Below are 27,109 nucleotides of genomic sequence, written 5' to 3' on the forward strand. Positions count from 1 at the left end.
ATCACGCCATCCAGTGTAAGAACAGCTGTTATGTTGTGCCTCCAGACCTAGTGGAGAATTTCCACTCGGGTTCTCCCAATTTCTAATCTGAATGGCAGCCCTGGACATTCCACTATTGTGGACTGAGAGTTTCTGTTCATTCCGCCATCAGAAGATTGGGAGAACCCCAAGAAATTATAACCGCTAACATCTTGTTCAGCTATAAAGGTTTGCATGGATGAGTTGCATTATTGCTTCTCCTTTATGGCCAGTTACTGGCACTAGAATTCTCTTACAAACCACATCCAGCCTAAAGACTAAATTGAATCCAAATCAAGGCTGTTCACATTTCAGTGTTTGCATGACAGAAGTTGATAAATATTTTCTAATAAATATACAAAGACATAAATGAAAAGAGGGGATTCAACAGCAGTTGCGAATGAAGCCTATTTATTAGCATCCACCAACTTTCCTTTGTATTATCAAATGTGTAAGCTACCAAAATATTTATGTTTATAGATGTACGATATGCTCATAAGAAAAATACACAGCCACAATACACATCAGCCTCCACTTTTGATGTTGGGAAGTAACTCTGAATGCAATTTGTTGTAAGCTCATTCTGTTTTGCTGCTACTGATCCAGAATTGTCAAGGGTTCATGCAATAGAGAAAGGTTGGCTAACTTTGCAACGCTCAGCCTTGAAAAATGACGCTGCACAGCCAAACCGATGGTTAAAGGAGCACATCATTCTCTTGAAATTTTACTAAACGTTAAACATCTCTGAAAGATGCCACACTAAGTTATGGATGAAAATTCTGAGTAAATGATTTACTAATGCAAAGATGAAAAGCAGGAAATCTGAAAAATAAATATAAAATACTAGAAATGTAAATGAAAACAGAACAGATTGGGGTAGAAATTCACCTTGGGTGGTAGCAGAAAATAAGTGACATTGGATCAGCTGCTTGTTATAGGTCTCACTTGAACCCCAAAACCATTGACTGCAGTCGAATTGACTAATGGGTAACATGCATAACAAGTGGCCGATGTGAGACTCCACATTTTACACTTGCACACGATGCAGTTCAAACCCGACGGCTCTATCATGGCAGGGGCAGGGCCGTAAAATGTGGCAAACCATTCAAAAGCCCATTGAATTCAGCAGGGCCTAGGGATAGAATTTTCCCAAATTTGCACTAATTGCGGTAACGGGTGGGTAAAACGGCGTACTGCCCGCCAACGGCGATGGTGGGTTTTCACGCCGTTACGACCCAAGCCTGCCTCATTATTTATGCACTCCCGGGAAACACGCCTTTTCCACGGCGGGCAGGCTTTCATTCGCATGTCTGCCCGCCCGCCCGCCGTTGCATCACACCAGGTGCCATGTTTAAAGGTCAGCCGCAAGCACAGCGCTCATTGCTTCCAGCTCACCACTGCTGCCTGGGAGACATGCCCCTCAAAGACAAGAGGACTGCAGGCCCCGGTTTAATGACGGGTCCCTCGAGTGACTGCTGGATGCCGTGGAGGCTCGCCAGGATGCCTTGTACCCCTGCTTTGGCCACAGGATGTGCAGCAACGTGACCAATCCGGCTTGGGAGGCAGTGGCAGTGGTGGTCAGCACCAATGTCCTTCAGAAAAGGACAGCCACTCAGTACCGCAAGAGGATGAATAATCTCCTTCATTTCACCAGGGTAAGTCACTCTTTTCATCACTCCCAACACGGACACTCACAAACCCATCACACAGGGCCCTCACTCACTGCCAGTGCAAGGGACATCACCATTCACTCTCTCACACATACCTTCATTGTCCTCAGCCCATTCGTGGGACCACTCAGCACCCGCACAGGCCAGGTACATTTATCATCTGGCCCGGCAGGCATCCTGCTTATACTTTCTCCATCTCTATCCATGTAGGACAAGCTGGCACATAACAAGAGAGAGAAGTCGCAGACCTGTGGCGGAATGCTCAAAATCAAGGTCATCACGACTTTGAAAACAGAGCCATCCAGCTGGCCGGTGAGGACCTGGACCAGTCCTGTGCTGACGGTGAGGTCGGCTCTGCTCTACCAAGTGAGGATCCAGCAGTACAACATCCATCAGACAACCCTGCTGTGAGCGATGTGTCCTGTTTCACAGGCCACTGCCATGCACTAATTATCTCTCCTCTCCCGCGCATCCTGGCGGGCCTCCATGGCATCCAGCAGTCACTCGAGGGACCCGTCATTAAACCTGGGCCTGCAGTCCTCTTGCCTTTGAGGGGCATGTCTCCTTGCTTTCGCAGGCGCATCTGCCAAACAGCCGACAGAGTCCATGACCCAGGGCCTCCAATCAAGCCTGGAAGAAATCTCTGGAGCGGAAACTGGAGGCACCCTCCCTGAAGTCCCGTCACAGCGCTCTACCCTCCACACCATCCACCAGTGCAGAGACACGCACCTCGGTGGGACCTAGCTTTAGAGTAGCCCCAGGATCACAATCTAGTGAGCACATTGCACTGTCTGATCCACAGCAGGCGGTGGCAGGAATTTCCCAGGTCCCCAGCACTCGGAGGACTGCTGGAGGCCAGAACGTTGCTGAGTCTAAGTCAGATGACGAGCCTATGGACTCGGTCATGTCACAATTGCTGAAGCTGCAAAGACAAGCTCGGGAACATCAGGAAGGGATATCTGCTGCACTCCTCAGATTGCAAGGCATGATGGAGCATTCTGTCTGCCTTCAGGCTGAGGTGATAATGCCGGCACGCCAACGCACCAAGGTTAACATTGGTAGGATGTTGGCCTCCAACGATGTGTACGCGAGAGGGGCATGGGGCAGCTCGCTCTCACTCCAGCTACCCCTGTTCCTCAAGGAGTCAGCCTGGGGTCCCCGGGCACCCATAGGGAGGAGGATCCGCAGGTGCACACTCCGGGCCCATCCATCCAGGTGACTCCGAGAGTGTCTGGTCATCCGACTTCCCTCTTCCTGTGACCTCTGCAGCTGCAGCTCCAAAGGCTGAGGAGGGTGCCACTGCCACACAGCAAGACCCTGAAAGCAGGCCGGGGCCCTCCACGTCTCAACCCTCCAGAGGACGCCTGCCATCACAGGGCGTCACAGTCAGCAGGCTGCCTCCATCCCCGCTGTGGATGTCCAGAGAGCAAACAGGATTAGGACAGTTAGGGAGAATTAGTTGCACAGCCTGGACACAGGTGTTAATCACTTGTACATGCTGTTCACTATTGTCAATAAACTCTCAAGAACCCTGACTATGGCTCCTTGTTCTGATGAGCAGTGTTTGTGTCACTCAGATGTGATGAAAACTTTCTGCACAAGATAAAGGCAGGTGTCTCAGTCCAGGGTCTCTTTTCTGTGCTTTGTGCAGTCTTCAAAGCAAAGTGATGGCCCGGCCTAACACTCCCTGGAGACATTACTGATGCCTGCACCTCAACGGTGCTTGTCTTTGCTGCCAGAACGTAGTGGGCAGGCACCACAGAGTTCTCTCATTCTCTCCGTGTGCTCTTAGCACCTTTAAGGAGAGGCTGGCCCCCATCTCTTCAGCATCTGTGACCAGTGACACTGCTCCTGAAGGGGTCAGGTGCTGAAGGCAGACAAAGGATCAGGTGCTTTTAAAGTTTCATGGCTGCGTCTCTATGATATGACCCTGGTTACCCAGTGCAAGCAATCTGCCCTCAGCCAGACAGGAGTCAGACATTCTCAGAGGCTATGTGAAGATCTATGGAGTGTCCTCACTGCATGTCATCAATATCCCCCTGCAATCAAGTCTTTTTGGCCTTGTTAATCTGTGGCACAACATTTAGTGATTTCTGTATTTGTACTCTGAGATCTCTTTGCTCCTCTATGCCACCTAGACTTGCACATTCCAAGTAATAAGGGACCCCCTATTCTTCCTACTGAAATGTACCTCCTCACATTTAACTGTGTTGAACTTCATCTGCCAATTATTTGCCCATTCTGAAACTTTAATAGTGTCTTCCTCTAATTTTTTGCAGTCCTCCTTAGTATTGACCATCCCCCCAATTTCATGTCACCTGAGAAATTGCGTTTTTATTCCAAAGTCCAAATTGTTAATGCAAATTATGAACAGTGGTGGTCGCAGCACTAATCCTTGTGAAACACCACTTCCCACCTTCTGCCACATGAAATAACTACCATTTACTCCTACTCTCTGTTTTCTGTTTTGAAGCCAGCTAGCAATCCACTGTGCCACTTGTCTCCTGACTGCTCATTTTCTAACCTTATTCATTAATCTATTATGGTGCACCTTATCAAGGGCCTTTTGAACATTTGAAATGCAAGTATTTATGCTTGTAAGATGTATATAACAATCACTTATGTATGAAAAGAACAAATAGCCCTGGCAATTTCTTTCTTGTAAGTAAAATTCTTATCCATTCATATCTACTCTGGTGTGCTTTCACTTATCCATATAATTAGAAGACTTCCATCTTGTGTGTGTTCATACCATCACACCTTTCAAATAGGTCGCATTTCAAAATATGGCACTTCTAGGGTATCTCACATCAAAAACATTACACATCAAAGGCATTCTATATATGGGTAAGATTTTTCAGATAGCAGGATTCCTATCCCACCACCTGAAGAGTCAGCAGGGAACACTCCCTGCAAATCACAGCAACTCTGCAGCCATTTAACACTCATAGGTTCATTAATTGGCTGGAGTTGGGACTTTCACCCCTCACTCGGGCAGAAGTCTCGCCTCAGAGCGTTGCTGGCAAATTGGATTAGCCAGCAGCCCTGTAGTCCCAGCAATAGCCAGGACTGGGACTACTAGCAGTCCCCAGATTCTAAGTCCTGGAATCCAGGACCAGGTAATTACAGGGGTTTCACAGTGGAGAGATAAGGCCCATATGGGTTAGGGAGAGGGGTGTTGGGGGTCTTAATGGAGAGGGTGAGGGTGAGGGAGCACCCCTGGGGGCATATCTTAGGGGTGGGTTGCTTGCTGTGGAAAGGGAGGCGCCCTCCTCTTCACGTCCGAGGCCCAAGCAGGTGACCTGCCAGGCTTTGCCCTGCCCCTGAACTCCTCTTGCCAGCCTCAGAATTGAGACCAGGCAGGAAGTGGCCAGTATACAGACACATGAGGGCCTGAATTGGGGTGGGGGCAGGCAGACTGCCTTAGGCCTTGCCTGCCTTACGTAAAATTGCATACAGGTCGGGGTGGGTGGTAGGCTGGAAAAAAAGGCCCCAGTGAATTTTACGATCCAACCCCCCCCCACCCCACCCCCTATTGCCTGCAAACCCACAAACGGACGAGCATAAAATTCTACCCTATATCTTTAAGGCGATTCTAGAATCATAGGATTGTACAGCAAAGAAGGAGGTCATTCGACCCATTGAGTCTACAGCTCTTTCAAAGCGCAATCCAATTAGACACACTCATATCTTCATATCATGCATGTTTTTTCTCCTTCAAATATTTATCCAAGTCCCTTTTGACAGGTGCTCTTGAACCTTTATCCATCACTCTAACAAACATTCCAATTTCTAAAACATTTTTCTTCATGCCAGGCTCAAGAATTCTATTTTTAAAATCATTCATCAAATATTCAAATCAAAAACAGTTACATTCATTCAGCAGATAGCACAGGGTAAAATGAAGTGGCAAGTAAGCCGACACAAAATTAGATAGTCAAGCACTTTTTGCAAAGTGACTGTTCACAAGCATGTTGCAAAATTCAACCAAATCAAATTGTTCAATAATTCTTCTTCACTTCTTTCAGCAGTCGTTTTGTTTTTTGAATCACTGACTAAATACACCTGAAAATTTAATTTGTAACATGCACACGTTTTAGAAATATTGAAAGAAATCACTAAATTTAAACATAACTCCATCTATTATGATCTTCAAAAATCGCTATAAAAACTTTCCTGCTCACAGGCCAGCCCTGCCTCTACAACATGCGACCAGATTGCTATTCACTTCCCAATGCTTGCGATAGATTTTCCTGCTGGTATTTCTCAAGCTTTTAGCATACTCATTTGTAGCCTGTGACATTTTTTATTCTTTCACATGAAGCGGGTGTCGCTTACTAGGCCAACATTCATTGCCCATCTCTAACTGCCCTTGAGAAGGTGGTGGTGAGCTACATTCTTGAACCGCTGCAGTCCCTGTGGCGTAGATACACCCACAGTGCTGTTAGGGAGGTGCTTTTACAGCCAGTATATCACATTCCTGACAAAATCTCATACACCACTAATGCAATAAACAAAGTTATGTGTTTTTGTGGCCGTAATTCATTTATTTAATGTAGATATTTCATGATAATAAAAAAATAGGAAAAAAAGTTAGTCAGACTGCACAGCTGCTAAATGGGACTAGCAGTCATTGTTTAGCCTATTAGCCAGCCATGGCTGCTCTACTGGTAGTTGCTAAGAAGCCTTGTTTGACCAAATAACATGAGCATGAGTCCTACTTAGGTGGTCATTTGGGACTTTCTGGGTAGTAATTAATAAAATTTCTGTGGAACTGGATGTGGCTGCATTGAATAAACGATGATATCTTTTTCACCTCATTGTTTTCTTTTAAAATTAATACAAGAAAGAAAGCTCGAACATGCATAAACTCTTAAAGAAAAGCAAAATGCTGTGGATGCTGGATATCTGAAATAAAAACAGAAAATGCTGGAAAAACGATGCATCTGTGGAGAGAGAAACAGAGTAAATGTTTCAAGTCCGTATGACTATTCTTCAGAGCATAAACTCATGTCTATTTCACCAGCAATTTCATGTCTCCTGTTAGTTTTATTTTAATTGTATTCAGGTGGTGGCATTAACTTGGCCTTCATTTGTGCTCCTGCACATAGGAACAGAGTGATTGTTGGGCTAGAAGGTACTTCTAGTCTCATACTCCTACTAACAGACAGTGCAACAATACTACAAGTATAACTATCCCTTCATATTATATATAATTAGATTAAAAATTAGCATTGTAATGATAATGTGAGAAATACAACTAAAATTGCAGCCCACTAATTCTAAATATAGACAGTGCATAACATTAGTATTACTAACACAGTTTTGCCCACTTACCTCAAACTCATTTATGTTAGTATTTGCTAACTTGGACAGAAAAATGAAGTCCCAGTCCTTCTCTTATGTCAATGTCAGCATAAACACTGGTATGCTTAATTCAACAAACCTTTCAAATCCTTAAGAACTTCAGGAGAAAATGCTCGTAAAGTTAGGATTTTCATTGCTACGGTACAGGTGTGGGCTACATTCAGGCCAGCTAACTCCACACACCCCTGGTCCCTCATAACTCCATGTCAAGCTGTGACATTTCCATGCCCATTCACCCACTGTATAGAACCAATGAACACAATAGGGGCAATAGGACGTGTTAAAAAACACAGCCTAATGGATGTCTAGGCTCTCAGCAAAGAATACATAATGAGGCTTAGCTGAGCATGCAGGCATCTGTTAGACCATTGATACAACTGAAAACAGGGAATTACAGGGAAAACATTGCTTGATTAACAGCACTGGCTCTCTGATTGCTTCTGTCAATTGCATAATGTTTATGTACACAAAATAAAGAGGTTTCAAGTGCTTGCAGTTTCCGCTATTGATACTTCAAAGGGTCTAGATGGTTGAAACTTCTATTGGCTTGCAGTAAAAGGAGCTCTTTTTTAGAAAGCGGCAAGTTATTAATGAATGAGTGTTTTTTTTTAATTTTGCTCCCCAGCCCAACCCACACCTAGGACCCCAGCTCCTCTTGAAAACATAATAAGATAACACAAATTCCTGGAGAAGCCACTAGATATTTTCTGCAGCTATTCGAGACTTAACTGTAGAAAGCAGGAAATGTACAGAAAAAGGGTCATGCATGCGGAAAGGGACAAAGAAACATATAGACTACCAGACAAATAGAAAAAAAATAAGAGAAAGAAAGACATTCATACAGGGAAATGGAAAGAGAGAGAGATGCAGAAAGACAGAAATTATGTGAGAGACATAAAGAGTGAAAACAGTTACCAGCAGAAACTTAGAGTTTGAGAGAACAAATAAGGAGAATGGAATGAGATACAGCAGTCAGCACCGAAAAATGAGTGGTGATAAGCAGAAACAGTTACAAGGAAAAAGTGGACATTTTTTTTCTTTTTATCCAAATAAACCACACAGGAAGTCAACTATGTTGTTCATTTCATACTCTAATGTTGCTGTTCATTGAATATAATGTACAATGCAATGTAAGGTAGGAAAGTCAGTGCAAGATCAGCCCCTAGGAACAGAAGCTGTTAGCAAAGCACCATGGGGTATGAATCTTTGAGGCTCCCTTTGCCAATAAATTTGATAACCCATTTGCCCTATACGTGATGCCATCATAAATTCCGTGGACAAGGTTATTTGAATAAAAGCGTTAAATACTTGTTCCAGTAATAGCATTAGTGGGGCACTCAGTCCAGGAAACCAGCGGTGTTTTAGATTTATATCATGCTTATCCATCACAGGACAAAGGTGAGTGGGGGCAGATGGTGGCATAGTGATATTGTCACCGGACTAGTAATCCAGAGACCCAGGTTAATGCTCTGGGGACATGGGTTCAATTCAGTTCAATTCATTAATAAAATCTGGAATGGAAAGCTAGTCTCAGAAATGGTGACCATGAAAATCATTGATTATTGTAAAAACCCATCTAGTTCACTAATTCCCTTTAGGGAAGGAAATCTGCCATCCTTACCTGGTCTGGCCTACATGTGACTCCAGATCCACAGTCAAGTGGTTAACTCTTAACCCCCACACCCCCTAGAATGGCGTGGTAAGCAACTCAGTTCAAGGGCAATTAAGTATGGGAAACAAATGTTGGCCTTACCAGTGATGCCTATATCCCATGCAAGATTAGATTTTTTAAAAGTGCAGCCAAGATAACATTTGGTTCAATCGTTGATCACCCATTGGTCTGTCATTCATCTCTCGTAGACTATTTGGTATTCAGAAACAGCATTTCGGATCTTACTTACAGCCCTTATACTGCAAACACGCCTGCTTCAAGTGGTGTGATAAGGAGGGGAACGTAGGCAGAAGAAGCATTCTCGGCCTCCATCAGAATTTTTAAATGGCATTCTAACTGTGCTGAAATGACCACCTTCCCCCACACCACCCGCCCCCAAATCCAGAAATTTGAACACTTATATTTCACCATTTTAGAGAATGAAATTTAGGAGCCTTACTCAATTTTCCAGGTTAATACTAACAGTGTTGTGTTTTTGTAGGTGATTGGCGAAGCAGAGGATTTTGGAGTGAAGGCAATGATGAAGAAGAAGCACATATTTATTTCGATCAAGATGGCAAAAAGGTAAGACATTAAACCAGGCGGACATGAAATGCCCTGTGGCACTATTTGAAGAAGAGCAGGATAATTCTCCTTGGAGTCCTGGCTTTATTGTTCCATCGACATAATTGAAAAAAAGTGAGCATTTTCTCATTACAGTATGTAGGAACTTGGCTGCCACATTTCCTATATTACAACAGTGACTACACTTCAAAAGTACTTAACTGACTGGATGGCCTGAGGCCATAGAAGGCCAGGTAAATACACCACATTGATATTGATTCTTTCTATTGTTATGGACATTCTGATTTAAGAAAATTATAACATGTTTTAGTAAGAACTTTTAATATCTTGGTCTGAAATTGCTCTCTCTGCTATTTTAATGACTAACCCATTTAAATAAGGATTAAGTTTATTGCAAATATAGTGGAAAGGGGAATTTCAGATCTACCATTTAAGCATTCATATATAAGTATGCAATGGCATAACTTCAGAATCTCATTTATCAATAGATATTTAGCTAGATTCTTGCTGAGAATTCATTAGCGTGTAGAATGATGGTAATTTCTGCAGCTTGAAAGTTGTGAAAAGAATTCCAAATTTCAGATATGGTTTTCACTCCTTATCTGAAAACAAGTAGCCACCACTGTTAAGAATAGCATTTTCATCTATTTGCTTGTAATTATGATCTCTTTTTTTGTGAAGTTTTTCTATTCCTGACAGCAACAATGTGAATGTTTGAGACATAGTGTTATATCTCACCAAGCCAAAGGGAAGGACCAATCATACAATCATCAGGAGAACTGTGACGTGATTAAGTTCATCCCATTTATAAATGGACAATGCAGGTTTATGTGGCAATCATCTCAGATCATTCAGTGGTGTAGTCATGCCTTGTTGCACTAAAGGTTCTTTACAAATTTACTTTTTTTCAAAATTTTCCTTTTTCTGATTTTTTTTCCCTGAATCTGCTGAGATATACCCATTTACCCATAAAACATCCAACTCATTACCTCTTAATGACCACAAAATACAGTGAAAGGCCTGCCATTTAGGCTATGGGAAGCATGCTATAGAAATTTAGTAATCCAGATTTTGTGGAAGCAATGATCATTGCACTTCTGAAACTGACAGCAACACCTGGGGCAGGATTTTTACCTCGTCAAGCGGGCACGGGAGCAGTTGCAAAACCGACTGCCGTCCGCGATCAGGCCCCGACCGCGATTTCATGCTGGCTGGCCAATTAACGGCCAGTCGCGTGAATCGCGTGTGCAACGCTGAGCGCCGCCAGGGTGGGGGTGGGAGGAGGGCGAGAGCGGACATTTGCATGCGGGTGCACGCACTGAAAGCTCCCTGAAGGCACAGTGTTGCCCCATGAAGCTGAAGAATTTTAAAAACATAAATAAAGAATTTAAAAATGTTAAAACATGTCTCCTCATGTGACCCTGTCACATGAGCAGGGGCATGTTGTAAATGAGATTTCAACTTTTTAAAATTTTATTTTTAATTCCTGTTGGAAACCTCAACCCGCCGGTGGATGAGGTTTCATAAAAAATCCAAAGGTCTTATTGTCCTCCTGCCAATGGAACAGTTGGATGGGCATCAAAAAATCAGACTTAATTAATTGATTAAGGCCTTTAACAGGCCTCTTAATTGTCGGCGGATGCGCTGCCTCTTGCGCCTGCCCATCGAATGAAATATCGTGAGAGTGCGCAATAAGGTTGGGACCCTCGCCCAACATCATCATGCACTATTTTCTCTTGTTTGGGTACGCCTGCCCGACGAGAGAAAAGTTCTGTCCCTGGAGACCGCTCATGTGCAATTAAACACAGAAATTCAGGTGTTGCTGTCAATGATTCTATACTTCTCTATAATGTGCATTGTTGATGTTCCCGTAGACCACATTCAATTAGAAATCACTGAACTGAAGAGAACTTCCATTTTTACCCCATAATATTGCTGTTAAAAAACCCAAAAATGTTATATCTTGTTAATGAGCTGTAACTGGGCATGTAATAACTAAATGTTCTAAGTCAGAAAGGAAATAGGTGACTACCAGAAGGACAAGGAGCACCATGAGTCCATCTCGCTTTCCAACCAGTATCCAGTTCTGAAAGTGGTGGTTACCCTAGGGAGTGCAGCGAGAGCCAAGACCATGGCACCATAGGTGGCTCAGCTGCTCAGCAGAGGGGGAAGAAGTGGAAGAGTGATAGTGAGGGGAAAATACAGGTCACTCTTCAGCCATAGATGTGACTCCAGGATGGTAAGTTGCCTTCCTGATGCCAGGGTAAAGGATGTCACTGAGTGGCTGCAAGACATTCTGAGGGGTAGAGTGAGCAGCCAGAGGTCATGGTCCATATTGGGACCAATGACATAGGCAACAAGAAAAATGAGGTCCTGAAGGCAGAGTTTAGGGAGCTAGGAGAAAGATTGAAAAGTAGAACCTCAACCGTAGTCATCTCCAGATTCCTCCTGCATCCACATGCTAGTGGGTACAGAAAAAGGAAGATAGAGCTGATGAACATGCGGCTGGAGAGATGATTCAGGAGGGAGGGCTTTAGGTTTCTGAGGTAATGAGACTGCTTATGGGGAGATGGGACCTATACAAGCTGGACGGGTTGCACCTTCACATGGCCGGGATCAATATCCTCATGGGGGGTTTTGCTAGTGCTGTTGGGGAACTAGCTTGGCAAGGGGTGGCAACCTGAGAGTAGATTCAGAAGGGAGAGGAGAAAAGTTGGAAATGAAGGCAGAAATTACTAAGTGTATTTGGAAAGCTGAAGAAATAAAGGCTATAAAATAAACTAGAAGGGAGTTTGGCAGTGTTAAATAGTATATTCTTCAATCAAAGAGATCTAGGAAATAAGGCAGATGAACACAGATCAACACATAGGACTACAAAATAATAGCTATCACTGATACAAGGCTGAAATAAGGGTAGATCAACATTCTTGGTCACAGGGTGTTCAGACAAAATAAAGAGGGGGAATTAAAAAAAGGAGAGGAGTCATAATTTTGATAAAATAAATAATTAAAAGCAGTGAGGAGGATTATATGGCAAAAGGATCATCATTTGAGGTCATATGGGTTGAACTGAAGAACAAAAAATGGGGCAATCACATGACTGGGAGTGTATTATAGACCCACAAACATTCAGAGGGAGGTAGAAGAGCAAATAAGCAGGCAAAACCCTGAGAAGTATATAAACAATAGGAAAGCAATAGTGGGGGATTTCAACTACTTTAATGTTAACTAGAATAGAATTACCGTGAAAGGCATAGAGGGAGCAGAATTCTTAAAATGTATTCAGGAGAACTGTTTGGCCAGTGCAAATGGAATTAAAAACAAAAACAGAATTACCTGGAAAAACTCAGCAGGTCTGGCAGCATCGGTGGTGAAGAAAAGAGTCGACGTTTCGAGTCCTCACGACCCTTCAACAGATGCCTTCCTTGAAGAAGTATTGCAAATGGAATTAAGCTGTGTAGTTGGACAGGTCTGTGGGGAGCACTTTTGTAGAAGTGATCATAATTCAGTTAGACTGAGGATAATTATGGAAAAGGGCAAAGATGGGCAAGGAATAAAAGTTCTTAATTGTAGAAAAAGGAGATTTCACGAAACTGAGACGTTATTTAGCTAAAGTGGACTGGAAATACCTCCATGAAGGTAAATCAGTACCAGATCAATGTGAGGAATTCAAGGAAGAGGTAGTGGGGGCTCAGAGAGGACATTGGGAAGGTTCTTAATGAACACTTTGGCTGGGATTTTCCGGCCCCGTCGCGGTGGGTTCCCCCTGCAGAGGGGGGCAGGGTGAGTCAGCACAAGTTTGTTAAAGGAAGGTTATGTCTGATAAACATGATTGAGTTCTTTGTGGAGATAACAAGGAGGGTCAATTAGGGCCAATAGGGCAGTGCATTTGATGTAGCCTAGATAGATTTTAGCAAGGCTTTTGAAAAGGTTCCACATGGCGGACTGGTTATGAAAGTAAAAGCCCATGGGATCCAAGACAAAATGGTAAGTTGGATCCAAAATTTGCTCGGAGACAGGAAGCAAAGTGTAATGGTCGACGGTGTTTTTGTGACTGGAGGTTGTTTCAGGGTTCAATATTAGCAGCTGGATTTTCATGGAGCCGGAGAGGCTCCATGGAGGTTTAAAAATGGCAGCCAGGACCCAATTCCAGGATTCTTGACCCCATTCCTGGCGGAGTTCTGCATGCAGTTCTGTTCATTGCCCTTTAGGGAAGATATGATTGCAATATAAAAGGTTCAAAGGAATTTATAAGGATGTTGTCTGGACTGGAGAATTCTAATTATGAGAAAAAATTGCATAGGATAGGGTTTTTTTTTGGAACAGAGCAGGCTGAGGGGAGACTTAATTGAAGCATTGGAAATGATGAGGGGTCTAGATAATGTGGTTAGGAAGGTCCTGTTGCCCTTGATTGAGGGGACCATAACCAGGGGCCATAGATTATGGGTTAGAGGTAGGAGGTTTAGAGGGGCTGCAAGATTACATTTTTTCATCCAGACAGTGGGAAGCTGGAACGCACTTCTTAAAAGGGTGGTAGAGGCAAAAAGCATCATAACATTTTAAAATGACTATGAATGAAATGCCATGAACTAAAGGCTATGACTGTGCTGGAAAATGTGATTAGGCTAGATGGCTACTTGGCAGCCAGCACAAGTGGCCTCCTTCTACGTAAAGGAGCTGTCAATTTCTATGATTCTTTGATAACTACTGCTGAAGAACCTCTCATATATTAATGAAAGCTCAAATTTTTCCATTCTGGTAAAAGGTCTAAGTTTTTAATATTTTTAAAGTTTGTTTATGATATTTCATTTCAAACGCCTGTGCCCCAATAATTTATTTTGTGGTCTGTAGAATTTATAAAAAAGTGAAGGATAATCAGCATGTTTTATCTCCTGTGAATGTGATTGGCTGCTTACTCTGCTTGTTGATATCACTGTTGCTGGACACCTGGAGATCCCCTTGATTTGGCATTTTTTTATGTTCATCCTAATGAACCTATTCATATTTCTTCTACAGAACTTGCTTGTTGATGTGTTTTTGGATAGGTTACTTTTCAGTTTGAGCTAGTTTTAGGCATATATTTATCCTGCATGTTCAGCATTATTCCTTTGAAAATGATTCGTTTGACGTATACTGAAGAAAATGTAGATACATATTAAAAGGGTGATCAGAAGGACAAAGAGGAACCTAGGAAGAAAAAGTAGCAGAGGAGTCTAAAAACAAGAGTAAAACATTCTTGCAGCACTATAATATTAAAAGGGTAGTCAGAGAAAAGGTGGAAGCTCTAATTGGTGCAAGTAGGCTTGAGTCTGAGGATTAACAGAAACAAATATTCTGAGTGATTACTTTCTCTCCAAATATTCATAAGGAAAAACAATAGCAAAATATGCTCCCCAAATGGAATGAACCCAAATCGAGGACTTAAATAACAATTAAATCAAATTCCTATATAGGCTAAAAGCAAAATACTGCAGATGCTGGAAATCCGAAACAAAAACAAAAATAGCTGGAAAAACTCAGCAGGTCTGACAGCATCTGCGGAGAGGAATACAGTTGACGTTTCGACTCGAAATGTCAACTGTGTTTCTCTCCGCAGGTGCTGTCAGACCTGCTGAGTTTTTCCAGCTGATTTTGTTTTTGTTCCTATGTAGGCTAAATGGGCTCAAAGGAAAAAATTATCTCCAATAGATGACATTTAATACTGAGAGAGATTAGATTGTGAAGCACTGACAATAATTATTAGGAATTCACTGGACATTATGAAAGAACTAATACAGATCGAGTATCCTTTATCCTAAACCCTTGGGGCCAATTGTATTTCGGATTTCAGATAATTTCGGTTTTCAGATACCACGTATAAACTTATCATACAATAGCCTAAGCCTAGGCTAGCTATAGTCTAAAGTAAATAAAATGGCTAGAAAAGTAAGATGTATCGCAGAATAATAAATACAGGGTAAGTCTAATAAGTTTCTTTTTGACGTGTTCATCGCAAAAATCGTAAGGTAAACAGTGCAGACGAACAACTAGACTTCCCGTGCTAAAGGTCGATAAGGTTCAAAAAAAGTGTGGGTTTTGGATGTGTCCGGTTTTCACATTTATGGAATGCTCAACCTGTAGATTTGAACCAGACTAATGTGGTGTCCATTTGCAAAACAACGGATAAATTGACACGGGCAACTACAGACCCATTAGCCTTGAATCCGTATTGTGTAATGGGATTAAATATCAGGAGTAAACTTGATTTATTTTCCAAAAATATATTTTATTCATAAAATTTATAAAAGAACATAACAGTTCAAAGTTGATATTATATAAAGTGCAATCCAGTTCGATTTCTTTCAATACAGTATGTGGCAGTCTGACCTGCCTCACGGCAATTACAGTGACAGGTTATATTGGCAGTATCAATTTCATGTCAAACATGCAGCCCAAGGGGTTTTACACATTTTCTGCCTTCTTGGCTTTTCCCCATTGAGCCTTTGTGGTGCCTGCCCCAAGCTTTACTGCTTTCCTCAGCACCTAGCCCTAGAGCTTGGTATGTGCCAGTCTGCAACACTCAGTGGTCAGCAGCTTTTTGCACTGGAAGGCCACTGAATTTCTGGCAGAATAAAGAGCATCTTTCAAGGAGCGAGGCCCTCCAGCAGCAGTTGATGTTTATCTTGGCGTGTGTCGCTTGGAATAGCCCTTAAAGCTTAGAGCCTTGCCCAAGGGAATTGCTTGGGAAGAACGTCAACAAAAAAAACCCTACATCTCTTTCCAAACCTGCTTTGCAAAGGCAAATTCCAGGAGTTGGGCAGTGGTCTCTTTCCCACTGCAGCTGCCTGAAGGGCAGCATGTGGTGGAGGTGAAACTCCAGGTGTGCAGAAAGAATCTGACAGAAAGGGCCCTTCCCACTACCAGTCAAGCTAGGCCTTGGTGCAGGTTTGAAAGTTCTGGCAATGATTCATTTTGCCAAATGACTTTGACAGCCTGCTCAGGAAACCATCCGACAGGATTCACCATCTCCTTTTCCCACAGAACCTCAAAGACATTAATTATGAGCCACTGCCTGCTGGACTTGTAGCCAAAGGCGTTTTTCTACACAGACTTTTCCAGAAGGGACAGCTGGTGTGGCACTGGCCAACTGACTGAAGTGTTCTGCGGCAACATGGCACCCATCCTCCACATCACAAGGGACGATAGAACCTGAACACGTAGTAACACTTGGGCCGGGATTTACTGTACCTGATCGTGATGGGCGTGTTCAGTGGCAGAATTGGAGAATCTTGCGAGGTTGGCTTAGGTGTGTTTCCCGGCAACATGAATCCAGGAAACAATTGTTCCCTCCCCCCATCAATGGTGGGCTGATTTTAAGACGTTGTGATTCACAACTGCCTTTAAAGGCCGTGTTGCTGGCAGCCTGCACTTTGAAGGGAATGCTGAAGTGCGTGCACACAACTTTGCATAGCAGTCACGATGATACCAGTTCAAGGAAGTGGCTCCACGGATTCGGGGGGGTCACAGGCAAGACTCCGCAGTGGCTTCTTTGTGGCTGGCTTGTGGTGCCGGGGCAAGGACGACAGTGCGGGGGGGGTAAGGGGAGAAAGTTACCTCAGGGCAAGAATGACAGTGCAAGTGAGGAAGTGGGAGAAGGGAGCCTCGGAGCAAGGGCGACTGTGCCAGGGAGAAGGGAACCTCGGGGTAAGGGCTACAGTGCAAGAGGGGGGTTCATGGCAGCACAGGCTGAAGTTTGAACACAAGCACATGCAGGGGATTGTAGGGGTGGGGGGCTGGTGCGGGTGGAAGAAAGCAGCTGGGCAAATGCCAAAACATGTCAAACATAAGCACTCTTCTGCAGCTGAGAGCATTTGGTTTGAGCTCAGTTGACATGCTTAGAGTCAGGCTAGTCAAGCAACTGTGCCCACTCATGCACCACTAATTCCTCACAGTGCCAATGATTTCTCCTCCACTGTTAACCCCTCGCACACACACACTTCAAACTCGAATGAGTGCTAGGGTGCTGCAGATCCATTGTGCAATTGGGCAAGCTTAAGGATCCTCTTGGGAAAGGTGGCCATCAAACACTGATGGGGGGATGCAATCTTAGTCCCTTGGATTATGTTTCAGTTGACATTGAAAAGTCACCCTCATGGTCCAAGCAAACCATGAAGCCTTGGAGTGCAGGTTAGTACAATGCCTGTGCCTGAGATGAGAGTTCAGGATGTAGCCGAGTGGCTGAAGCCGTCGCCACTCGGTGAAATAGTGTGGCGCAGTGCTGAATGGGGCATTGGTGAACCATCATGTGCACTAAACACTGGGCATCCATGGCCTGGACTCTCCGGCATGCCTTAAGGGGCTTTCAGAGGCAGCTGCAGCTGATTACTTGTCCAACAATGATCCTTAGCAGACAATTGCTGATGCTTGCGTCTCTCTGATACTGCAGTGAGGAGATATCAGGAAAATGAAGCCTGGTGATCCTGCTGTCTGCCTCATTGCTTATACACAGGAGAGAAGAAGGAGAAGAATACGACGGAGGTGCCTGGCTTGCCTAGGGAGGAGCAGAACCCTGAAGACCAAGGGGCGGTACCGCTTCCTTCGCACACAGATGATGAACCCCACAGAGCTGTCGTTCATAGACTCATTGCTAGAACCCAGGTCTATAGGCGGCGCCTGTGCTACCTACAGATGAGCAAGAACCAGTGTTGCCGACACCTGTGCATGTCAAGGGAACTGGTCACGCATATTTGCCACCTTCTGCAGGATTTGGCACCATGGGGACGCAGAGGGCATCCACTGCCAGTGGCAGTTAAAGTTACCGCCTCAATCACTTTCTACAGCAGTCGATCCTTCAAGGGCTCCACTGCCCCACACCACTTCACCTTTGCGGAATCTCACAAGCCTCCACCAACAAATATATCCAGGAGGTCATGGACGCCCTTTTTGCCAAGGCGCACAATTTTGTCAACTTCGACAGAGATTAGGCGAGCCAGAAAGCAAGAGCTTGGGATTTGCTGAGATTTCCGGATTCCCACAGGTGCAGGGTGCCTTCGGCTGCACTCATGTGGCTCTTAAATCTCCCTGGCAACAAGCAGTCCAGTATGTGAAATGTAAAGGCTTCCACTCTCTCAATGTTCAGCTGGTCTGCAGCCATAACAAACGAGTCATGCAGGTGTGTACAAGATACCCTGGAAGCGTCCACAACTCATACATCCTCAGCAGGTCTCAGATCTCTAACATCTCCCAGGGACCACACAGGAGGCAGGGCTGGCTCTTCGGGGACATGGGCTACCCACAAAGGATGTGGCTGATGATACCCATGCCGTGGCCTCGGACTCAGAGAAGGTACTACAAGGCTCATGCTGCAACCCAGAGTTTGGTCAAGCACACCATAGGCATCCTGAAAATGAAGTTCCGGTGCCTGGACAGACCTGGCGGAGCACTCTGGTATACCCCCCAGAGGGTGTCAGGCAGCATAGTGGCTTGCTGCACACCACACAACCTGGCGATGAAAAGGGTAGAGGACGTGGATGATGAGGAGACACAAGAGCTGCAAGTCTCCTCCGATGAGGAGGAAGTCGAAGGGGATGAAGGTGATGAGGTTCTGGAAGGTGAGGGTGCAGGCGATGAGGCAATTGCGCTGGTCAAACAAAGCAGGCATAGTCGTGAGGCCCTCATTGCAGCAAGATTCCAGAAGGATGATGACAAGATGCAGTGTGGACACTCCTGAGACCTTCACATTGCATCTGGGAACCACTGACACCTGTCTGGCTGAGGGCAGCGCACATACGCTCAGTGAAGAGGGTCCTGTCATGGAGATGCTCCTGAGATACAGCGGGGACATGAACTTTCAGACAATTTGATTCTTTGGCAGGCTTCATCACCTGTTCCTTTCAGCACCACGCCTTCACCTGTCAGAAATGATGAGATGGGGAAGCCTCGAAGTGCTGAGAGCACACAGAGAACATCACGGAACCCAGTGACACCTGGGTTGCGAAATTCTTGCAGCAAACAAAGCCTCTTGGAGGTGCACACATCACTGATCTGGACAGTAACTTTGAAGCCGGGCAACCACTGTGCTCAAAAGGCTACACACTGTGCAGAGGAGAGGCCATAGATTGTGATACTAGCCTTAATTCTGTGCAGGAAACAAGGTTTCACCTCTGAGTGACACAAACACTATTCATCATAACAAGGAGCCATAGGCAAGGAGACATTCTTGGGATTGTATTTACAATTGTCATTATTAAGTGCAGGTGATTAACACCCGTGCGCAGACTGTCCAATCTTCTTGACATTTCTAATCCTGCCACTATGTCTTGGTGCTCCCCAAAAATCCACAGCGGAGGTGGAGATGGGCTGCTGACTACTACGCCCGGTTGTCTGTGATGACCTTGGCAGGCATCCTCCTAAGGGCCAAGACCTCGAGGGCCTTGCCTACTTTCTGGATCCTGCTGTGTGGCAGTGGCACCCTCCTCAACCTACAGAGCTGGCGTTGCTGGGGTCACAGGAAGAGGTGATTCAGATGGCCAGACACACCTGGACATGCACCTGCTGATCCTCATCCCTTTGGATGCCTGAGGGCTGCTGGCTGACTCCTTGAGAGAAAGGGGCAGCTGGAGTGAGCTCGAGATGCCGCCCCCCCTCCACCATTGCGTTGACACTGATGGATGCCTGCAAGTGCTTCAGCCATGGAGTGCAGCTCCTACAGCAGTGCAGGATCAATGTACTGGACCAAGATCTCCATGGCGGCCGCCATCCTACCAGTGTTGACCTCAGTGCATCGACATGCTGGTGCTCTCACCTCAGACTGAAGGCGGACGAACTGCTCCATCGTGCCTTGCAATCCGAGGAGTGCAGCGGACATTCCTTCCTGATGTTCCTGAGCTTGCCTTTGGGCTCCAGCGAGTGAGGTATGACCTAGTTCAGAGGCTCCTCATCTGACTCGACTCAGTAAGTTTCTAGCCTCCAACAGTCCTCGAGTGCTGGCAACCTGGGAATTCCTTGCATCCGCCTGCTGTGGATCAGACAGTGTTATATGCTCGCCAGATTGTGACTCCCGAGGCTACTCTAGAACTAAGCCCCACCGAGGCATGTGCCTCTGCGCTGGTGGAGGGTGTGGGTGAGCGCTGTGATGGGTCTTCAACTTCGGTATCTGCGGGTTCCACTTTCAAGGTGTCCTCATGACTGGATTCGAGGACCTGGCCTGTGGACCCCCTTGGCTGCTTTCCAGATGTGCCTGCGAAAGCAAGGAGAGATAATTAGTGCATGGCAGGAGACTGCTGAACAGGGGAACTGACTCACAGCATGGTTGTCTGATGGATGTTGCACTGCTGGATCCTCACTTTGTTGAGCACCACTGACCTCACCATCAGCACAGGAACAGTCCACATCATCGTCGGCCAGCTGGATGGCTCTATTTTCAAAGTCTGTGAGGATTTTGATGTCAGGCGTTCCTTCACCAGTCTGTGACCTCTCCCTATTGTTCTGTGCTAGCTTGTTCTGCATGGATACAGTTGGAGAGAGTGTAAGCAGGATGCCGGCCAGGCCAGATGAGAAGGATGCCTGGCATGTGTGGCTGCTGAGTGGTTCCATGAATGGAATGAAGACACAATCCGCAGAGCGGATGAAGGTGTGTGAGAGAGTGAATGGTGATGTCGCTTGAGCTGGCAGCGAGTGAGATCCCTGTGGATGTGTGATGGGTTTGTGAGTGTGCGAGTTAAGAGTGATGAGAAGAGACACTCTGGCAGAACAGTGGAGATCATTCATCCTCTTTCGTCACTGGGTGGCTGCCCTCTTTTAGAGGGTGTTAGCACTGACCACTGCTGCCACCAACTCCCATACTGCTCATGCTGGATTTGTCAACTTGGCTGAGGTTCTTCACCCAAAGTGGGGGTAGAGGACATTGCAGCCGGCCTCCACTGCATCCAGTAGGTGCTCGAGGGAGGCGTCGCTAAATTTGGAGGCAGCATGTTTCCTCCCTTTGGCAGTCATCAGTTTGCAGCAGCTTCCTATCCCTTGAAGAGTGCTAGCTTTTTGCAGGGGCGGCCTTTAAATATCATGCCTGGTTTACTGAAGGCCTGAGGTCACAGCAGGACAGGGAAACAGAGGCCAACCTGCAAGCGATCCGACATAAAACCCATGCCTCTCAATTTTTTAAACAAAGTGGCACACAATATGGCGGAAAAAGCCGCCATTGCCTTTGGCGGGTCACACACCGATTTCCCCACCCACTTTCGGACTTTGCCAATTTCTGGGATGATTCTGCCCTTTTGTTTGTCACCACTAGGGGCTAGCACAGTTTGATGCAGCCGTGTACATAGGTAGCCATCAGGATGAGAGTGATGTTGGTTACGTTTTTTTTTACCCCTTTGTCTAGATATTTGTACATTGTGTCCCTGTGGACACTACCCATTTTCAATCTCCAGATCAGAGAAGCTGGCTCCGGTGATTGCCAATTTGATGATTGTTTGTACAAAAATAGCCAAGCAGACAGCAGTCAAGGTTCTTGCAGTTGTGGAATATCTTGCCAAATCATCATCTTCCACTTCAATGAGAAACTGACAACCCAACTGGACAGTGATAAGCTTTGTGACATGGTGTACCTCGAATACGAAAAGACATTTGACAAAGTTTCACATGAGATGCTATCAGTTAAACTCAAAACTGTAGGGATTCAGGGTAAACCTTGAGAATGGATAAGAAATTGGTTAGAAAACATACCCTATGAAGGCGTTATGTAAAGTGGGGAATTACTGAATTGGTTGCCCCAGTATTGGGATTATTACTGTTACTAATTTGTGCAAATGAGTGGAATTCAGAAACTCAAATGCAGAGTAGACAAATTTGCAAACAATGCCAAACTAGGATAGAGAACTTATAAATTTCTGGAGAATTTAAATTAAATTTGTAAGTGGCATATTTTCACTGTTGCTAAGTGTCAAGTACTGCACATACCAATAGAAAGTAAGCAACATGCACACTCAAAGAATGGCATTGGACTAGTCAAGGTCGAAGCTAAAAGTGACCCAAAAGCCTTTATATGTTTGACATGTTGACATGAATTTCACAGAGCGCCCTGGTCCCCCTTCCTCCCCACCCCAGCTAACAAGCCAGGGGTGGAAGGGGTATCAGGATTGGTCCCTTGGCTTGGTGGCAGTGATAGAGTGGGGATATGCCAGGCCATGAGGTTACAGATTGTGGTTGAGAACAATTCTGCTGCAGCTGATGGCCCACATCGCCTCACACTTGCCCAGCCTTGACTTGCTAGATCTGTTCGAAACCTATCCCATTTAACATGGTGATTGACCACTTAAGGGTCTCACCCACTGCTGGTGGCATTTTACCTGCCATTTGGGAAGCCCAGTAACTTTTGCCACATGGGTTGGTGTTGGGCAGTGGGGATGGGGGCCTCCTTTGGGAGGCCAGGATCAATCCATCCACGATCCCAACAAGTTGTCCCACAACAATTCAATGCTGGAAGCAAAATTGATTGCTTTAAGACAAGAAGTCTGCCTCTTTCTCTGGATGAAGTGCTGCCTTAGAGAGCTGCAGCATAATCGGATCAGCTGGTAGCTCTGTGGTCCCAGCAGTGCCAGGTGGGAACGACAGCCACTGCTGGGACTACAGGCAGTCCCCAGTGCTGAGGAGCCCAGGTACATCCAGGGTTGTGGGTCTTGTTGAGGATTGAAAAGGGCTGGAGGAGCCAGGGAGATAGTAAAAGAAGGGGAGAATGACCTTGGTTGGGGGGGGTAACTCTGATGGGCACAGGGGCCCCCCAGATGAGACCCTCACCCCCCACTGCCCTCACCAACCCATGCAGCAAAAGCTGCTTGGCTTCCCATATGGCAGGTAAAATGCCACCAGCAGTGGGTGAGACCCTTAAGTGGCCACTCACTGTGCTAAATGGGGTAGATTTCGAACAGATCTAGCAACTCAAGACTGGGCAACCATGAGGCGCTGTGGGCTATCAACAGCAGCAGAATTGTTCTCAGCCACAATCTGTAACCTCATGGCCTAGCATATCCCTGTTATGACACAGCAGTTGGTAAAGCTGAGTTATTTAAGAATACCAGAGGGAAACTTTAAACAACTGTCATAACCTGTATTTTTATGTGGTATGTTTGAGATGCATCTCTGAATTCAAGAATAAGACCATCAGTTCTCAAGGGGGAGGATCTTCCAGTCGGCCTGCTCACCGACACATAGAATGACGTGGGATGACATCAGGTGGAACTCCCTACGTCACCCCGCGTCATTTCCATTTTCAGGTCGGCGGGGACGCAGCCGAATTAGCTGCGCGCCCGCCAACCTGTCAACGGACTATTCAGGCCATTTAAAAAGTAAGTAACGTCATTATTGGACCTGCCCGTCCAACCTTAGGGTTGGCGGGCAGGCCGGGAGCCCTGGCGGGCTTCAGAAAAAGCATGAAACCTCATGATGAGGTTTCATGAGGGCATTTAAATATTTAATAAAGGTTTCACTTAAAGTTACAGACATGTCCCAACTCGTGACAGTGTTACATGAGGGGACATGTCAGGGAAAATCTACCTATCATTTGTTTAACAATTTTTAATTCGGAGCTGATCTCCCTGAGGCAGCACTTAGCCTCAGGGAGATCAGTGCACTCTTTCACGCGCATATGCGAAAGAGTGCACTCTTAGCTGAGGGAATCCACCCCCCCCCCCCACCTGCACAGGGAGCGCATAGTGCTTCTTGGCGGGAATCACGCTGGGCAGGCCTCAATTGGTCCACCCATGTAAAATGGCAACGCGCCCCCACCTGCCTGCACCTGCTCCCACATTTCCCCCCCAACAGGGGCAAAATTTTACCCAAGAGGTTTTTATATTAAACTAAATGAAACATTTTATTAAGTTGCAAAACATTAAACACATATGCTTGGCTACAAATTATTACTATCATAACTTTTAACAAATTCCCAAACTAATCTCCATTAAGGCAACAGCAACCCGTGGACTTTAAGCAGACACCAGGCAAAGAATTTTCACCTTCCAAATTCAAAATAAGGTTCCTTTCACTTTGGTTCCTTTGCTGACACAGTGGTAGGCTTACAGGCTTTGATATTACATTGCCTCTGTCCTGCTCACACAAAACTACTATCAGTTATATCTAGCAAACCTCAAGGAATGTAAATCTGATTGTATCACCGGGCACTTTGAACTCCACCTATTCTAACAATAAGACCCCTTTCACAGTACCAATTTTATTAGTAATATAAATATTGCTTGGTCGCTGCTAGCTAGGTGCCATCTCTGTTTGCATCTCAAAACTAGTATACATCAAAGCACCCAGACTAGCTGGCTTTAATCCAGTTAAGACAAACCCACAGACAAACCATCTATTTTTTAAAAAAAATAATTTCCAATATTATATACATTAATAGCTTCAGGACAATCCCCTACTCCACCATTGCCACCAAGTCAAGGGATCAATCCTGGTTCAATGAAGCATGCAGGAGGGCATGCCAGGAGCAGCATCAGGCATACCTAAAAATGAGGTGTCACCCTGGTGAAGCTACAACACAGGACTACTTGTGTGCTAAACAGCATAAGCAGCAAGTGATAGACAGAGCTAAGCAATCCCACAACCAATGGATCAGATCTAAGCTCTACATTCAGTCATGAATGGTGGTGGCCAATTAAACAACTCAGTGGAGGAGGAGACTCCACAAATATCCCCATCCTCAATGGTGGGGGAGCCCAGCACATCAGTGCAAAAGATAAGGCTGAAGCATTTGTACCAATCTTCAACCAGAAGTGCTGAGTGGATGATCCATCTTGACCTCCTCCGGAGGTCCTCAACCTCACAGATGCCAGCCTTCAACCAATTTGATTCACTCCACATGATGTCAAGAAACAGCTGAAGGCACTGGATACTGCAAACGCTATGGGCCCTGACAATATTCCAGCACTAGTGCTGAAGACTTGTGCCCCAGAATTTGCCATGCCCCTAGCCAAGCTGTTCCAGTACAGCTACAACATTAGCATCTACCCGGCAGTGTGGGGAAAAGCAGGACAAATCCACCCCAGCCAATTACTAACCAATCAATCTACTCTTCATCATCAGTAAAGTGATGGAAGGGGTCATCAACAGTGCTATCAAGCGGCATTTGCTTAGCAATAACCTGCTTACTGACGCTCCATTTGGGTTCCGCCAAGGCCACTAAGCTGCTGACCTCATTGCAGCCTTGGTTTAAACATGGACAAAGGAGCTGAACTCCAGAGGTGAGGTGAGAGTGACTGCCCTTGACATCAAGGCAGCATTTAACCAAGTGTGGCATCAAGGCACCCTAGCAAAACTGGAGTCAATGGGAATCAGGGGGAAAACATTCTGCTGGTTGAAGTCAAACCTAGCACAAAGGAAGATGGTTGTGGTTGTTGGAGGTCAGTTATCATTCCAGGACATCACTGCAGGAGTTCCTCAGGATAGTATCCTCAGCCCAACCATCTTCAGCTGCTTCAGCAATGACCTCCCTTCCATCATAAGGTCAGAAGTGGGGATGTCCGCTGATTATTGCACAACGTTCAGCACCATTCGTGACTCCTCAGATACTGAAGCAGTCCATGTCCAAATGCAGCAAGGCAGGGACAATATCCATGCTTGGGCTGACAAACAGCAAGTAACATTCATGCCACACAAGTGCCAGGCAATGACCATCTCCAACAAGAGAATTTCCAAACATTGCCCATTGACATTCAATGGCATTACCATTTCTGAATCCCCATTATCAACATCCTGGGGATTACCATTGACCAGAAACTGAACTGGACTAGCCAGATAAATACTCTGGCTACAAGAACAGGTCAAAAGCTAAGAATTCTGTGATGAGTAACTCACTTCCTGACTCACCAAAGCCTGTCCACCATCTACATTGCACAAGTCAGGAGTGTGTTGGAATACTCTCCACTTGCCTGAATGAGTGCAGTTCCAAAAACTCAACAAACTTGACACCATGCAGGACAAAGCAGCCTGCTTGTTTGGCACCACATCCACAAATATTCACTCCCTCCACCACCGATGCATTGTGGCAGCAGTATGTACCATCTACAAGATGCACTACAGGAACTCACCAAGACTCCTTGGACAGCACATTACAAGCCCACAACCACTACCATCTAGAAGGACAAGGGCAGCAGACACATGGGAACACCACCACCTGAAAGATACACTCCATAGAACCATAGAAAAGTTACAGCACAGAAGGAGGCCATTCAGCCCATCTTGTCCATGCCAGCCCGAGGACACCCAGGTGCCCTTTCTAATCCCACCTTCCTGCACCTGGCCCATAGCCCTGCAACTTACAGCGCTTAAGGTGCAAATCTAGGTACTTTTTAAAAGAGTTTAGAGTTTCTGCCTCTACCGCCAACTTGGGCAGTGAATTCCAGACACCCACTACTTTCTGCATAAAAAAGTTCTTCCTCATGTCCCCCCTACACCTTCTGCCACTTATCTTGAATCTATGTCCCCTGGTTCTAGAATTCTTCACCAAGGGAAACAATTTTATCCTGTCCACTCTATCTATTCCCCTCATAATTTTGTACACCTCAATCAATTCACCTCTCAGCCTTCTTTGTTCTAAGGAAATTAACCCCAACCTCTCCAATCTCTCCTCGTACCTATACTTTTCTAACCCTGGCAACATTCTTATAAACCTCCTCTTCACTCTCTCCAGAGCTATTACGTCCTTCCTGTAATGTGGTGACCAGAACTGCACACAATACTCCAGTTGTGGCCTCACCAGTGTTTTATACAATTCCAACATTATATCCTTACTTTTATATTCTATACCTCTGCCAATGAAGGAAAGCATTCCATATGC

The 27,109-nt window shown here is 45.4% G+C and overlaps 1 protein-coding gene across 1 annotated transcript in view; it reads left to right on the forward strand.

Moving 5' to 3' along the window:
- Positions 1 to 27,109, forward strand: part of ablim2 (actin binding LIM protein family, member 2) — a 397,169-nt gene that overhangs the window by 277,281 nt on the left and 92,779 nt on the right. The window contains exon 15 of the mRNA XM_078542183.1: positions 9,209 to 9,291. Coding sequence (XP_078398309.1) covers positions 9,209 to 9,291 — 83 coding nt within the window. The remainder of the gene's footprint in view (positions 1 to 9,208; positions 9,292 to 27,109) is intronic.

This window comes from Cetorhinus maximus, chromosome 1 (assembly GCF_964194155.1).
Source record: "Cetorhinus maximus chromosome 1, sCetMax3.hap1.1, whole genome shotgun sequence".
NCBI classification, from domain to species: Eukaryota; Metazoa; Chordata; class Chondrichthyes; order Lamniformes; family Cetorhinidae; genus Cetorhinus; species Cetorhinus maximus.